Source organism: Erpetoichthys calabaricus, chromosome 8 (assembly GCF_900747795.2).
Source record: "Erpetoichthys calabaricus chromosome 8, fErpCal1.3, whole genome shotgun sequence".
Taxonomy (NCBI): Eukaryota; Metazoa; Chordata; class Cladistia; order Polypteriformes; family Polypteridae; genus Erpetoichthys; species Erpetoichthys calabaricus.
In genome coordinates, this window is record NC_041401.2 from 34,028,962 (window position 1) to 34,045,338 (window position 16,377).

The window sequence follows — 16,377 nt, forward strand, 5'->3', positions numbered from 1 at the left end:
CTTGTGCAAAATGGCTGCTGTCGCATCATCCAGGTGGAAGCTGCGCATTGGTGGTGGCTGAAGTGGCTCCCCTCTCTCTGTGAAAAGTGTTTTGAAAAGCACCATGTAAATGCATTGCTTTCTAACACCCCCCCCCCCCCTCTCCAATTTACAATGTCACAGTAGATAGATAGGATGTTATTGATCTCCAGTGGAAATTCTCATGTTCTAGCAGTGAGACAGAACATGAAGTCAAAGTGCAATCTGATAACGTGACAGTAAGAATCAGGAGTAGAACTGGCACTATGGCACCGGACTTGTCTCTAAGGTTGCCAGTTCAGTCCCCACATTTCCTTCACTGTGTCAACTTCAGCAACTCATTTAACCTGCTTGTAACCCAACTGTACAAAAATAACATTTAAACAGTTGTATGTTGTCTTGGATAATGATATCAGCTAAATATACTGTGCAATAATTAATGACTAGTGTCAGTATGAAGTCAGTGTGAAAACAGTAAAAAAGTTATAGTTACGAAGTCATAGTGCAAAATAATCCAGAACAAAGTGCAGACTCCCATTATTACACAAGTGCCATGAACGATACTGTGGATTCTGAAAGTATTTCTGACCGTTTCATTTGGTCGTCCTGAATTGTACTCCATCAGGTAGTGTTTCTTCCCAATGAAGAGGCGTATCCACGAGAATTAAAAGATTTGTTGTCTGGTGAAAGTGAAATCCACATACACGAGTGGCGGAGACGTGAAGTGGCTGGTGTGTAGCACCAGCCAGTTTGGGGTTGGCGAGTGAAGCAAGCAGGGGGCAAAGCCCCCTAGTACTATATATTATTAGATTAGGTTACATTGTAAAAGCATTTGAAAGATCACTGAAATCAAATTGAGTACTGCTGATGATCCTGAAAAATAGAAAAAAAACACGAAGGTTTTGTGGTGACCTAATACATACATTCATATTCATCTGCTCATTTTCTGAATGTATTTTCTCCATTAAATGGACAGGACTAGGCAGGCTTGCTAAGTGGTGGATGGACGGAATTTATACATTACAGAGTTGGGAGAACTGGTGCCTGACCCAGCAGTACCAAGTGCAAAGCAAGAGCTGACCCTGGACGAGACCCCCGTAGATCTCCGGCTGTACTCATGACATACACACACCATAACAAATTATTCAGATTTGCCAACCAATTTGTGTAATATTTTGTAGTACAAGTAAACCAAATATTCAGAGAAAAATCAACCATAAGTCTGTTATGTTTGCTGGTTGCTTACCTTGTAAAAGGTGCAGAACAGAAAGATTCAGTTTTGGTTGGGGCGAGTTGAGGTCACCACTGCTTCTGAAACCATAAGACGTATCCTAAGTTCAATTCTAACTTCTAAGCTGGAGTATATTGGTATTTGCTGTCCCACAGTTTTGGAACTCAATTACTGGCTGTGTAGTCTGCGTGGTCTCCGTGAGCTCTCAAGTGTCTCCTGCTCATTCCTGTGCTGACTGACTGGCAGCTCTGACCTGACCTGCTGTGCTGGGCTTGTTCTGCGATGGACTGGCTTCCTTCCAGGACTGACTCTAAATAAAGCAGGTATGGTGGAAGAAACAAATGAAGGAAGGAGGAGTTTTTAGTGGGTATTTTTTACATAGTTGGTGGTACAAACGCAAAGTTTGAGTGTGCTTGTTCTGAAAATAGTTTTTCAGACCCCTCCACATACCCTTTCCTGGCCCTTCCTAAGTCAATAATTCCATCTTTGCTTTGTTCCACCTTGTTCCTACACATTATTATTGGTGGTGGCTCTGAGGCTAGGGATCTGCACTGACAATCGGAAGGTTGCCGGTTTGAATCCCGTAAATGCCAAAAGGGACTCTGCTCTGTACCTGAGCACTTTGAGTAGTGAGAAAAGCGCTATATAAATGAAAAGAATTATTATTGTATTTTTTGTTTCTCTCTCTCATAATTTTTTTAGGAATGGCATCATCTTCTCCATTTGCTAATCTCCAAAGACATTTGTATTATTCTGCTGGGCAATTTAGCTGCCTTCCTAATTTTAATTTCCCAAGGTTGTAACCTTATTAAATCTTCTGTTTACTTTATGTGTTTTCAAAAATGCAATTATTTTAAAACGGTCATCAACGTAATTTAATAGAGCCTACAAGCACACTCACGACTTTGAGCCCATGGCTGTTTTACTTATAAAAATGATCCAGTAGTCGTTTGCTTGAAAATCTGTCAGCATTGTTTTATTTCTGCTGTCATCCCCGAGTTTGTCCAGTCATCCATTTATTTTTCTGACCTATTTCTTGGCAAGCACCCAGGGGTGCTGATCTGCTTTCAATGCTTATTTTCAAGGAAACTCTGAATCTGTATTATTTTTTAAGTCTAAATACTGCTGTCAAAATATGATATTTACTTTATCTTCAGGTAAACGTTGGATTTGTATTATTATGACTATTTTTTCCATATCTAAATATGGCAGTTCTGTTTCCCTTTGGCTCTTGCAGACTAGGGCTGAAAACGCACCCTTCCTTTGGTCATTTTCATGCCCTGGGCTTGGTGATGGAATCAGGAACAGACAATCTACTGCCAGCCCTAAGCATTCAATGTGAAGCCAGTGAGAGAACGTCCTGTTTGTGCAGGTCCCGTCCTTACATGTTTTGTGTCGGAGACACAAAAAACAGTTGGGATTAAATCAAAATCCTGTCACATGTGCTAATGAAACCCAACGAAGCAAGACTTGTAAGAATCTTCAGTGTTCTTTATGCTTCATAACATGAAGCCTAATGCATTCATATTTGTGGATGGATTGTGAGTTTCTGTTGAGTCCTCACAAATTGATAACTGGGTGTTAGCTAACACAAAACACTTATAATTGCAATAAAAGAGAAACCTGATTGGAGCAACAGAGCTGAGATTTGGTTAGCTGAAGAACGTTCATCTCTCCAAGCGCCTTGATTCAAATCTTATCATTTATAAAGCTTGCATATGCCAAAAAAAAGCGTCTCAAAATGTGCATATGCAGCTTCGTGGGGTTTATAAAAGAAAACTTGACGGGACAACGTGTGTGGATTTACGGCAACTCTGACCCATGCGCACGCAACATTTCGGAGGAACTCTGAAGATGACACCCTTCATCAAGTAGGGCAATGCAGCCAAATCAGATAAATGAAGACTCGTACGCATAATTCATATCACTTATCTGTTATTATAATGTGTGTTGACGTGACAAACTAATTTAACATTAAAGCTCAAACGTGATGAGTACAATGTACAGACTGTATTGCTGTTCCCTATTAAGAGGACTAATGCTGCCTGTTTGCACTGAAGAACTTGTTTGTTTTTCATCAGTTTAGACCACCTGTTGTCACTTCTCAGTGAACTGGCCAGCAGCTCAGGAATATCTCAGGCAGGCTTCACTCCGTCGTGCCCTCTATGCTGGATGTCTTTAACCGACTGACGAAATGCTACCTCCAGTTTTCATATCATGTGAGCGCACACACATATAACATGACATGTTGTTACCAACATAAAAAGGCAGTTTACACTAGTGTCCATTATCCTAATGTAACTGGAGCACTTTAATGCACTTATATTGCAATAAGGGCACCTAGCGAGAATGAAGCTGCTTTTGTTAACCATAAGCAGTGACATTCTATTAACATGCAAGTCATCTGTGATGCCAACATGAGACAGGCGATCATCAGGACTGCTCTGTCTAATGGCTTGTGAAAAGGCATCTAGAATGACAGATGCCATTCACAGATCAAAATCAGAGGGAGTAGTTGTATTTTTTCCTTTTTCCATAACACACTGCTGGTGGCTAGAGATCCAATTCTTCGCCAGAGATCTGACCTTTTTCTTTTTTTTTTTTAAATTTCAAGCAGCAGTAACCTGTTACCATTCAACATATTTGCACTCTGACACCTGCGTTTAGGCCACCAAATGAAGGTTCTTTATGTATCTCTAATTTATGAATGAGTACTTCTGTCTCGCACTACTGGATGTGTCATGTGGCTGCACTGCAAGCCAATGAAGGTCTGCAGCACTGTAATTGCATATGTATGAGGCTGATTAGCATGCTCCATATATGGTTGATTCAGGCTGGAACTACGTGGGGTTTGAGGGCCATTCATGAATGCACATTTACAAGATGATTATGATTTACTGTATAAAGGTTAAATTGCGTAGAAATGTGCGTATGCCAGTTTTATAAATCTGATTTTTTTTTGCTGTGCACATTTTCCTCTTTTTTGGCATATGTGTATTTTCATGCTCAAAATCACACATAATTTTATAAATGAGACCCCTGAGGCCTCATGTATAATGTATTGCGCAGATTTCACACAAAAACATGGCATGCAGAGAAAACTAGAAATGTGTGTACACACAGAAAAGGTCAGATGCATAAAACTGTGCGTAAGCAAAGTTTTACACTCTTTCCCTTTATAAATCCCAATCAACGTGAATTTTAACGCACATTTACACTCCCAGAATTTTGCCTGTTTGAATATGCATATAAATATAAATAGCCCCTTCTTTTCAGTACTTTGTTAAAAGATAGTGTTTGTTAAAAGTGTTGTGTAAAAAAGAAGAATTTCAGCAAATGTGAAATGGAGGTCCTGCTAAGTGATGTGGAGGCAAAAGAAAAACTTACTATTTGCTGGCCTAAGCAGTGGTATAAGTAACAAAACAAAACTGATAGAATGGCACAGCATGGCACTCAAAAGTTCAAGGTCAGAAAGTCACACCATGTCCAAAATAAAAAAAGAAGTGGTCAGATGTCAAAGTCGATGTGAAAAGGTGAGTTGCAACCCACCATCTGAGTGGAGTGTCAACAACCCCGAAGGGGGTAACAGAGTTCTGGGCTCACACTGTTTGAGCAGCGAGCTGATGCAATTATTGCCAAGACACTTATAAATCTTGCCATAATATCAATGAGACGCATTTTCGCATTACAGTTGAAAAGTTTTCTATTTACGTAAGCAAATTAATTTTCTGAAAGCGCCTTTATGGCATCGAGCATGCAGTGGATCACTTTGATTACATTTGGAAAACCGAACGTTGCTCCAAATTGCACTTTGATGTTTGCCTGTTCAACCACAGTGTAAGGAAATCTTACATATCTGCATGACAAGTGGATAATACCATCCCATACGGATGACATGGCACGACTCAGTGATGAGTGAGAAATACCTGATCGGTCAGCAAGTTCACATTGAAAAGTTCCTGTAGCTAAAAACCCAAAGGTGGTCAGAACTTGCAAAGGAGCAGGTAGAGCACAATTCCTCAATGAGGCCTTTGTAAAATCAACGCCAGTTCAGTGCACAGCTCCAAGAAGGTAGCTCGTGGAAATTGAAAATCGACTTAGAAGCCAGTCAACATCATGGGACAAGAAGTCAGCATCATCTCTAAATACACACTCTTCTAATTCTTCCATTTGCGATGTCTTCTGACAATGCTAAAGAAGCTAGTAATTGGTAGTTGGAATAGTTTTGGCCATTCCGTGCATCAGTATATTGCTACAGAATGATTACAATTAGGTGAATTAAATTTGTAAACGATATGCAATTCATTTTGGTGTAAACACCCGTGACATGATTGCAATATAAAAAAGAAAGGGAAACCACACAGAAACAGTAGCACTGCTTTGATGCTGAGTGCTGCCAATTAACAAAACTGAGCAGAAACTTGAGCACGTATGGTGTGAGGCTGTATGCAGGTTATCATCCAGTTAACACCCGGAACGACCACCAGAGGGCGAACTGGAGGTGACTGCCAGCATTCTTTATGTTTGAGAACCACCGCACCCCTGATTCTTTTGAAATTAAATAGAGTTGGCCGGTTCTGAGTGTTAACTGGATGATAACATACATACAAGACTGCAAGACAAGCACATCAGTGAGTCTTCATTGTTTGTTAATTTATTTTTATTTTTAAAGTTGTCTTTTTCTTTAATTTTATTTTTCTCAAACAATTAAAAAAAAAACACTTTATTTTCCTCCCGGGCAACGCCGAGTATTTCAGCTAGTGTTAAATATTACTAAAATATAAAGTGCAAAAATTGCTGCTTGGCACCTTTTATTTTCAAATGAGCAGATTCGGCAACTGCATTGTATTGTTTTCGTGTGTATTATATATTTGTCTGTATTAATAATATTTTTCTGGTTGAACAATGTTATGATAATACTTATGAACAGCAATGCTGAAAGTAGTCGACCCATAACGACGTAAATGTACCCGTACTAAGTGAGTAAATCTAGGCAACTTAATAGTACATTTACTGACTTGTGACGGCAGTTAGTAAGCATAGTTTGATGAAACGTTAAAAGAGAATACAAGGAAAAATGCAAAACGGAGTGACGTTAGTCTGTGTGATTAAGTGTTTTAAATGAATGTCTAAATATTTCTTGTGTGTGTGTGTGTGTGTGTTTTAACTTTTCATTTAACTAACCTTTTGCTCTTAACCCGCGACAATAACTCAAATAAACAACCTGTTGCTTCTTTCAAAGTCACATTATTTTACTGCCAACTTATCCAACCTCCGCTGACGATGAATCTGCTTGGTGCTTATTGATTTCCGGTGAGGACTAAATAGAACTATTTTGACTTCTACCTAAATGACTGAAATTTGTATTTTGTACATCCCACAAAACTCAATAAATTAAACACGATCGAGTTATGTTCAAAAGCGTAACATAAACAATACAAGTAATATAAAGTAAATACATTTTTGTAAATGTAACAACCTGCCATTTCCCTTTTTTTCAGTGTAGTATTAAACCAACATGGGACTATAAACCCCCCTGTCAATGTTATATTTATACGGCTATTTTACCTCGCATATGTGAACTCCAGTCTTTACTTTTATTACAGTTCTACTCTCAAAACATCCACACATGCTTGGCCCTTTGAACTTGTCAAGACATTTGTGATAAATTTACATTTAGGTGTAATAAAGGCATGGAAGGGGAGACATAAGGAACAGAGGGCCTTTTGTTTACAAGTAGAAGAGGAAGGAAATATCGCCAGTGGCAAAGAATCAGACAGGCACTGATCCCAGATTTTGATTGCTTCCTTCCAGATGCTAATATTGGTTTTGGGGGGTATAAGACATTTAGCCTTAGAAATATCATAGTTAGTACAATACAGTACAATACAATTTATTTTTGTATAGCCCAAAATCACGCAAGAAGTGCAGCAATGGGCTTTAACAGGCCCTGCCTCTTGATAGCCCCCAGCCTTGACTCTCTAAGAAGACAAGGAAAAACTCCCCAAAAAAAACCTTGTAGGGAAAAAATGGAAGAAACCTTGGGAAAGGCAGTTCAAAGAGAGACCCCTTTCCAGGTAGGTTGGGTGTGCAGTGGGTGTCAAAAAGAAGGGGGTGGGGACAATATAAGACAATACACAAAACAGAACACAAGTAATCCTCAATATAGTATAATAGTAGTAGTTAGTCTTGCCTGTGCGACAATAAGCTGGAATTATGAGGTGGCTAGTGTGCGTGATGTTTTAAGCTGCCCATTGGAGGACACGTATGACATGTGATACAAAATATATGCTCCCCCACCAACATACACTGGCTACATTAATCTATCATCAGAGACGGTCAAATCATTTAGGCAACATAAGTAGCCAGCTAGGGAGGTGTCATCTGAGGAGTGCCATTTATGGAAGTTAAGGAGCACGCACTCCGGACACTGAGTGTTGTAGAAATATGATAATAATGAGTGGGCTCTGTTATTTGCTTGGTGCCAATTATGAAAGTAAAAGTGTGCCTGCTTAGTACACCAAGGGGTGTGGGCTCCTTTAAGTCCATGGTTTATGCACCTCTGCACAAGGGTGCTGTTTGTTTGTGATATCGAAGGACTGTGTACTGTGGACACCAAGAGAGGGAAAAATGGGTCATCCAAAGTCTGATAATACCGAATACCCGCTATGGACAGCGAAGGGTGATGTCTGTCAACCCTGTCTAGGGCTCCAAATGGGCTTCGACCAGCACTTGTAGTCATGTTCTAAATTATGTAAAAACTACAGTCTCATAACACAATGTAAAACATGGGACAGTATGGTGGCACAGTGATAAGGAGACTGGTCTTGCATCTTAGGCACTTCTTGTGTGGAGTCTGCATGTTCTCCCCATGTCTGTGTGCATTTCCTCTGGTTCTTCATTTTCCTCCCACATTATGATGACATGCAGGTTTGGTGAACTGGTGTTGCTACATTGATCCTAGTATGTGTGTGTGTGTGTGTGTGTGTGTTCATCCTGTGATGGAGTGTTCTTATGTTCATATGTACCTGCTGTAATAAGGAGAGAAGAAAGATGAAAAGGTTTGGGGATCCACCCCGTATATTGCAGCAAAAAGCAAATCGCAGAGTAATCACAAAGGACTGAGTCCGAATGGAACTAGCTGGGAAGGAGAGGTGTTTGGCTTTTATAGGTGTTGTGCAGAAAGAGGCGGGTCCATGAGGGGAGTGGCAGAAGTGAGGTCAGTAGGAGGGCGTGGTCTGGACAGGAATGCAGAAGTTGATTCCTTTTTAGCTGGGTTTCCCTTCTGATGATCTGTAGAAGAGCAAGAAAAGAAGTTAGTGCACTTCATCGACCCCAACCTGACATCTTACCCTCAGTTAAGCCCTTTGGCTGCCTCCTGTGCATACATGTGTGACACTGCCTTGTGCCAAATGATTGCTGGGATGGGCCCCAGCTGCTTCATGACTCTGCTCTGGATAAGTAGGGTAAGAAAATTCAGTTTGTCAGAGCTGAGGTGAGACTCCCCTAGCTCCTCTCTGACCAGTGTCATTTTGACACACCCTATAAGCACAAGTGCACAAGACTTGTTGTACACAAAGATAACCAATGGTTTGAGACTTTTGCTTTTACACACGAGGAGAGTTCAGAAAATGACCGTTCTGCCATTTAAAAAGTCCTGACCTTTTCATCTTGCTAGATGTGTATGCCACAGGTGTCTGTCTTCTGTTTTGACTGCAGAGAAGTCCCCTCGGTGCAAAACTGCCCTCTGTCTGTGCTAGCACTTCCTCTTCTGTGTAGTTTGAAAAGCTGCTTTACTGAGATCAAAAGGTCAACTTGCCACTGTAAAAAGTGCAGTTTCAGTTTTATCATGCATAAAAAATGTCTTTAGTGCTTTTAATGTTTTAAAGAATACTAGCCAACCTGCAGCGTAGCATACTCTCGGTCTGGAGCTCCATGTAAGATCTTGCCTCATGGGGTGAGGATGATCATGAGAAAAGGTGAGGGATCAGCCCAAAACTACAAGGTTGGACCTTGTTAATGATGTGAACGCAGCTGTGATCACAGTCACCAAGAACACCATTGGTAACACACTATGGCGTAATGGATATAAGTCTTGCATACTTGCAGTATCCAGTTTTTTCTGGATACTTGGTTGATATTCTGTCTCTCTACATTAAAATCAAACTACTATAAAATTAGAGACTGTTCCTTTCTTTGTAAGTGAGCAAACTTACAAATTCATCAGAGGATCAAATAATTATTTCCCCCACTGTATGTCAGTGCTCAATATGCCTATGCAAATGCTCTTTGCTTGCTTTTTGAAGTCAAATTAAGTTTATGAGTATAACCCCTAACATATGATAAACTTAGTGAAAGCATATACTATACAGTATGTCACATATTTGAATGATTAAAATTAATTGACTACAAACCAGTTCATTTTCTAATTCTGGATTTGCACACACATAAACCAAGAACAGAGTCTGATCACTCATGTAAGACCCATTGAAAGCAGCACAAAAAAGGCTGAAATTATGAATTAATGTGAATGTGGCTTTCCCTAGAATTACTCTGTCCTTGTCCTAAACAAACAGAATGAGTGGGAGATTGTTTTAAGCGGTTGAATGCTGACCGTATTGGAGGCGCTTTTTGTTCTCTTTGTATTTTTTTTCACAGCTGCCTAAATTCCATTTATCTTTTGTGACCTCTCTTTGACTCATTTCTTTCTCTGAAATGAATTGCATCATTAAAAATAAAAGCACATCAGCGGTAATTTAGTACTCCTGAATATAGCAGGCTTGTGGGGCTCGCTATTTAATGGATACCAACTGCTCTTGTGCAGAATGGAAGGAAGTCAGATATGTAATATTTATTTATTTCTGTACTTTTTCTCATTTGATTTTCAGCGCTAAAGTGTGTCTGTCAGCTGTGCCCAAACTATACCTGTGAAACAGAAGGAGCCTGCTGGAACTCAGTCATGTTGAGCAATGGAAAAGAAGAAGTTCTAAAGTCTTGTGTATCTTCCTATGAAATGAAGGGACACGTATTCTGCCACAGTTCTAGCAATGTGTCAAAAAGAGAATGCTGCTTCACAGACTTCTGCAACAATGTCACACTCCACTTACCAAGAGGTAAATCATGCTTCCAGTTACTTTAAGAGAGCTATAGTATTGCAATAAAGCTTTGCTGAGTTGTTTTGGTTTTACATTTAATATTATTTGCCATTCATATTTGATTTTGAATTTGGCATTCATATTTAATTTGCATCATTGTGACTGATTACTGGTGTGTCAGGTGTCACCTGCAGTAAGTTGATAGAAGGTAGCTTAAGGGCCTGAGTGCTTTTATAGGAAATAACACTGGTAAGGCAATGCTCCATTTTATTGACTGTGAACAAGTGATGGCCACTGTGTTACTCCTTGCATGGCACATGAGACCATGCTTATCACCAAGCTTTTACGGATGGCAGGCGGTAGTACAGTTGTGTGTTCCTGATGCCGTGGTACTCCATATGGGGATCAGTGGATGCACACAAACCCTGTTGCAATTCATGATTCCTTCAGTGGTGGTGATAATGAATTATCACAGGGAGAACAAGAGAGTTTCTGGGTGCATGTCCTCTTAAATGAATTTCAAGTTTGAGATTATATCATCAAATTGTACCCGCCAGGTCCTCATTGCTCACTAGAATCTTCGGAGATGCACATCCTTTCAACAAACCCCAATGTCAGGAGTGGGCTTGGTTTCTGCTCTTAATCTCTCCTTTTGCCAGCATTTTGCTTCTGGTCCTTAATATCAATGTCTGTTGCTAGTATCTATCTATCTATCTATCTATCTATCTATCTATCTATCTATCTATCTATCTATCTATCTATCTATCTATCTATCTATCTATCTATCTATCTATCTATCTATCTATCTATCTATCTATGCAAACGTAATTAAGCTTCAATCACAGCATGGGAGAAGCACTGAATATTACGGTTTGGCTCTTCTCTCTTTTGTTACCATTTAGTATTTTAAACCTTTGCTCCATTTTTGGGCCTGTGCAGGCTATATCTCTGCCTTTTGAGTTTCAGGCTAGACTAGGATTTCCCTTCTGTTCTAATGTAACCCATCATGTTCCAGAAGGAGTCCCATAAACCTATGCCCCACTAACTTACACCAAGACCTGAGGTACGTATTAAACATTCTGATCTACTCAGTGTTACCTGTACTGGTGCAGGCAGAACCTCTGAGAAAATTGTCTTTTCAGTTCTTCTGCCCAGCTTGGAACCTAACTCTTTAAATTTGGATTGCAGAACTGATAGCCTGCCCTTTCTGATATAATTTATTCAAACATGCCTATCCACCCATAGTGTACAAAACACTGTCTCTGGAGCAGACATGGTGTCAGTCACATAACTGTGTTTCACTCTTTCACTGCCTCCCTGTTTCTGGGGACTGGAATTAAGGTGGCCTGTTTGGTTTGTTCATCTCTGCCTACAACTTCTGAATGATCAAAATCACCATATAGTTCAGCAAAGTCCTGAAAATGGTTGGAAACCTCCAGCTCTGGGGTTGATGCCCTGGACAATGCGTACCTGTTTCTCTGTGCTTATATGTCCCACTGTGACCACCTGCACCGCTCTGGTCTAGAGTCTCCTCCAGCACTACTTTAAATGTGCGCACAATAAGGACACCTGGCGAGGAGCTGCCTAGCATGAATGCTCAACAGCAGACTCAACTGTAGACTCACAACAGGTTTAGACATACTGTAATACTTGTTTAATCTTAGTAGAAGCCAATAGGTATGTCCCATTAAAACAAGCAAAAACAAAACCAGATGCTGAATAAGAACAGTGTTATAAGTTGCTTGTAATTTTTTAAAATTATTTTTTCTCAAGAAACTGCACTTTTGTATACAAATTATCAATACACATTTAACAGGAATAAAACAAACAAATGGCGGAAGCAGCCTAATACTGCAAAAATGCAGAGGAGAGGAATGTGTCTTTCTCCATTGCACAATTTATTTTTCTGCATTCCCACCATAATATTTACTCATGTAGCATGTAGCATGTTAAATGGGAGGTTGAGAGAAGTAGCAAATTTTCTGAAAGGTGACAAGGCACAAAGCCTTGCAGACATACCACTTTTTTATTACTAGTTTACATCTTTCTATTACTTTTCGTTTTAAGAATATAATTTTGCCTCTAACCCACATCTCCAATCTCATCTCAGTGATTGGAACACCTGGAACCAAGTAACTTTTGGCCAATAATTAGCCTTAGAGGTTGACAGACATATTTCCATATTTAAATAATGTTCACAATTGTTTTTGTGTTATTAGTTTATGCAGGTTGCGTTTGTCTATTATTGAGACCACAGTGTTATGAGTGAATAATGCAAACATCTAGATAATTCCAGAAGGTTCTCAATGTTTTTCTTCCAGATTTAGATAATGCTTAGTTGAATATACTATGACAATGTTTCTTAAATTATGATGTCTGAACTGGGGTTGTGCTCAGTCGTGAATCACAATAGTACTGAATATGAAAGGGTCGTGAATGGTTGGAGGAATGACTTGTGTTGGGTCGCCTCAGGCAAGGGGAAACGTAAAGGATGACAATCTCCAATGGGGACTCAGGATAGTGATCGGTGGCGCTACTGTAAGCAGGAAAACCTGCCACCCCCAAGACGACAATCTGTGGCGATTCTCCAAGGAGGATGGGACGATGATCAGCAACGATTCTACAGGGGGGATGAATCCCCTGGATAACGCTATGTGATGAACGTGGGTCATAAATACACAAAAGAGGCAAAAGTGGGTTGTGAGCAAAGACAAGTTTAAGGACCACTGTACTATGAGACATAATTAAGCACCTGCATGACTCCAAGCCTTGTCTGTGTCATCTACCATTGTGATTTAACCCAAGAATAAAGACCACTATGTTTATGTAGCCTTGTTCTGGACCAGTAAGTGATTCCTTAGCTCTACTTTTTAGAATCTGGGGAAAACTATTTCTTAGTTACAGTGTCTTACCTGAGTATTTCCATCTCTTTAGTCACCATTTACAGAATACTTTAGTTCTAGAGGAGTCGTATGAAATCAACTGAAACTGTTACTGCCATCTGAACTAGCCTTGAATATGGGCCCTTAAAGTGCCTTATAGACTTCTTATTACTTAATATAAGGACGATTAGGACTTAGATGTAGAACCAAGCTCTGTTCAAGTTCACATGTACTGTCCGTATACAAAGTATAATTAAATTCTTATTTTCCACTCTCCCACAGACTAGTGGCTATAATACAATATCAACAAAAATGAATAGAATACAGACAATGAGTACAACACCATACTGTGTATTATATACATCAGAGTTGTTACAAAGGAGCCTCATGAGCTAAGGATGAAAACTGTCCCTTAGTCTCATGGTGTGAGTGTGAATGGTCCTGTACTGATTGCCAGGATGGAGGAAGGAAAAAAGTTACTATGCAGAATAGCTGAAGTTTGTAATAATAATAATGCACTGTGCATTATATGTGTCCTGAACAGAAGAAAGATGTATGCTAATAATCTTTTGAACTGACTTCAGTACTCTCTGCAATGGTTTGTGTTCCAGAAGCAAATAGGTGCCATATCAGGATGTAATGTATCTAGTGAGTACTTACATATGCTGGCATGAGCAGAGACACCGAGACATTTCTCAGACCTCTGAGGAAGTAAAGGCATCCACTTCAGGTCATCAGTGATGCTGTCTCCCTACTGCTTCATTGAGCCGATGAGCAACTGCTGACACTAAGTTAGAAGTTGTTGTCCTGCTACCACTGTGTCTTTAGGCAGTTATCTTTAAACCATCTTTTTTTTTGTTGGTGATCGGGTCTACGATGGTGGTGTCGATGGTGGAGTTGGAACTGTGTCTGAACTCATAGTCATAGGTGAAGAAGGAGTGCAATGTGGGCTTACACAATAAAATGAACCATCAGGTGCAAGAGTGAAAAGGGCCTTGGTCAGGGTGCCAGCTTAGTGTATGGTACAATCACACACATAATCATTCATAAAGGGCCATTTTAATGTTGCAAATGTGCCTGACATAGCACATTTGGATGTGGGAGAATACCACACACAGACACAGGGGCAAACATATTAATTTCAATCAGGCCATGTCCAGGATGAGATTCAAACCCAGGATTCTAGAGCTGTGAGGCAGCACTGCATGACTCTGTGCTATTCAATTAGGACTGTATGCTATTTTTCTTTACTTTAACTGTAGGTATTATTCTTGAGTTGACGCAATTGTCGAACCTTTTCAAAACAGCCTAATAAAAGCAAATTATTACACCTTCCATCCGAGTGATCAAAAAGTACAATTTAGCGACCGTTGCCTCTTTTACTGGCATAAAAGCATTTAGTGAATTAAGACTTGCCTTGTTCATGTGTAGGCAGATATAAATAAAATGAACACGCACACACCTCGCCCTCTTTATGAAGCTCCTAACTCACTAAAAGGAATTTATTTTTTGGTATCAGAATGACCTTTGCTCTCTATTTTCTTCTTTATTAGCCCTTGCTCTTACTGTATCTGTGACTTGGTGGACCGCCGTTAGACACATTTTGACAAACTCTGGCACTGTCTTCTCTCCAGTGATGCTACTACTGCTCCATTTGCCCTTCGCCATGTTTAGCCATGACTATCTGAAAGCATAATGGCTTACATAGCTAATCACTGAGATTTATTACGCAACATAGGATTAGAATAGGTAACATATATTATAAATAACACACAAGCTCACATACACTGCATTATACACTCATTAGTATTATTTGTATTTATATAAAGACACTGAAGGCAAGAATAAGGAGAGAAGAAGTAAAGGAGGCATTGAAAAGAATTCAAAATGGAAAGGCAACAGGACAGGATGAAATACCAGAAGAAGTGTGGAAGAGTTCTAGAGAAGAAGTAGAGTAGAGTAGATGTGTTGTGGGATCTGATACAAAAGATCTATGAACAGGAGAGAATACCAGAGGAGTGGACAAACAGTGTGATTGTACCCATTTTAAGGAGAAGGTTGATATTCCGGATTGTGGAAACTATAGAGGGATAAAGCTGATGTCACACACAATACAAATTTGGGAAAGTGTTACATAGAGAAGTCTTAGGGAAGAGACCACCATAGGGGAGGAGTAGTTTGGTTTTATTCCAGTCTTTGCATTTTGAAGCAGTCTTTTCATTGAGACAGCTGATACAGAAGCATCGAGAAAAACAGAAAGGATTGCTTATGGTGTTTATCGATTTGGAGAAGGCTTAAGATAGAGTGCGACATCATGAGCTTTGGAGGTGCATGAGAAAGAAAGAAGAATGTGAGGATTGTCCAGGATATGTATGAGGGAGTGAAGACTTGGGTTAAAAGCATTGTTGGGGTAACACACAAGATCCCAGGTAGAGCAGATAAGCTCCAGGGATCTTCTTAAAGTCTTTACCTCTTGGATCTGGCTATGGATGTGTTGAGTCATGGGATAAAAGACCAATCATCCAGGTACAGACTATTTGCTTATGACATTGTGTCTTGTAGCACGAGAAAATAGGAAGTGGAGAGGAAGTTGGAATAATGGAGAAGGGCTTTGGAAGATAGAGGGTTGAAGATAAATAAGAAGAAGACAGAACATATGAAGGTTAATGATCATCAGGATTCAGAGGTTAGCCTGCAGGGAGAAACATTGAAAAGAGTTTAAATATCTAGGATCAATGGTTGCCCAAGATGGAAAAGTAGATGCAGAGACGAAGGTATCAGGTATGTTGTGTGATTTACGAATTAAGGTGAAGGTTAAAGGTAAGGTTTTTAAGACAGTGGTAAGACCAGTGATGTATGTACTTGAGACATGGGCAGTTAAGGGAGTGCAGGTTAGATGTGGCAGAAATGAGAATGTTGAGATGGATGTGTGGAGTTACAAGAAAGGACAAAACAAGAAATGAGACAATCAGTGGTATAACAAAAGTGGGACAGATATCTAAGAAAGTACAGGAAAGTAGGTTGAAGTGGTGTGGACATGGTGATGAGGAGAGACAGTTAATATGTGGGCAAAAGAATGATGGGACTGAAAGTACAGAGAAAGAGAAAATGAAGGAAGCCAAATCAGAGGTGGGTGGGTAAAGTAAAAGAA

General features: G+C 39.8%; 1 protein-coding gene across 2 annotated transcripts in view; it reads left to right on the forward strand.

The window, feature by feature from the left end:
* The window catches only part of LOC114655449 (activin receptor type-1C), a 199,998-nt gene that overhangs the window by 56,998 nt on the left and 126,623 nt on the right, over positions 1-16,377 (forward strand). For both annotated transcript variants that reach the window (XM_028806448.2, XM_028806449.2), the window contains exon 2: positions 10,138-10,362. In XM_028806448.2, the coding sequence (XP_028662281.1) occupies positions 10,138-10,362 (225 nt within the window). The remainder of the gene's footprint in view (positions 1-10,137; positions 10,363-16,377) is intronic.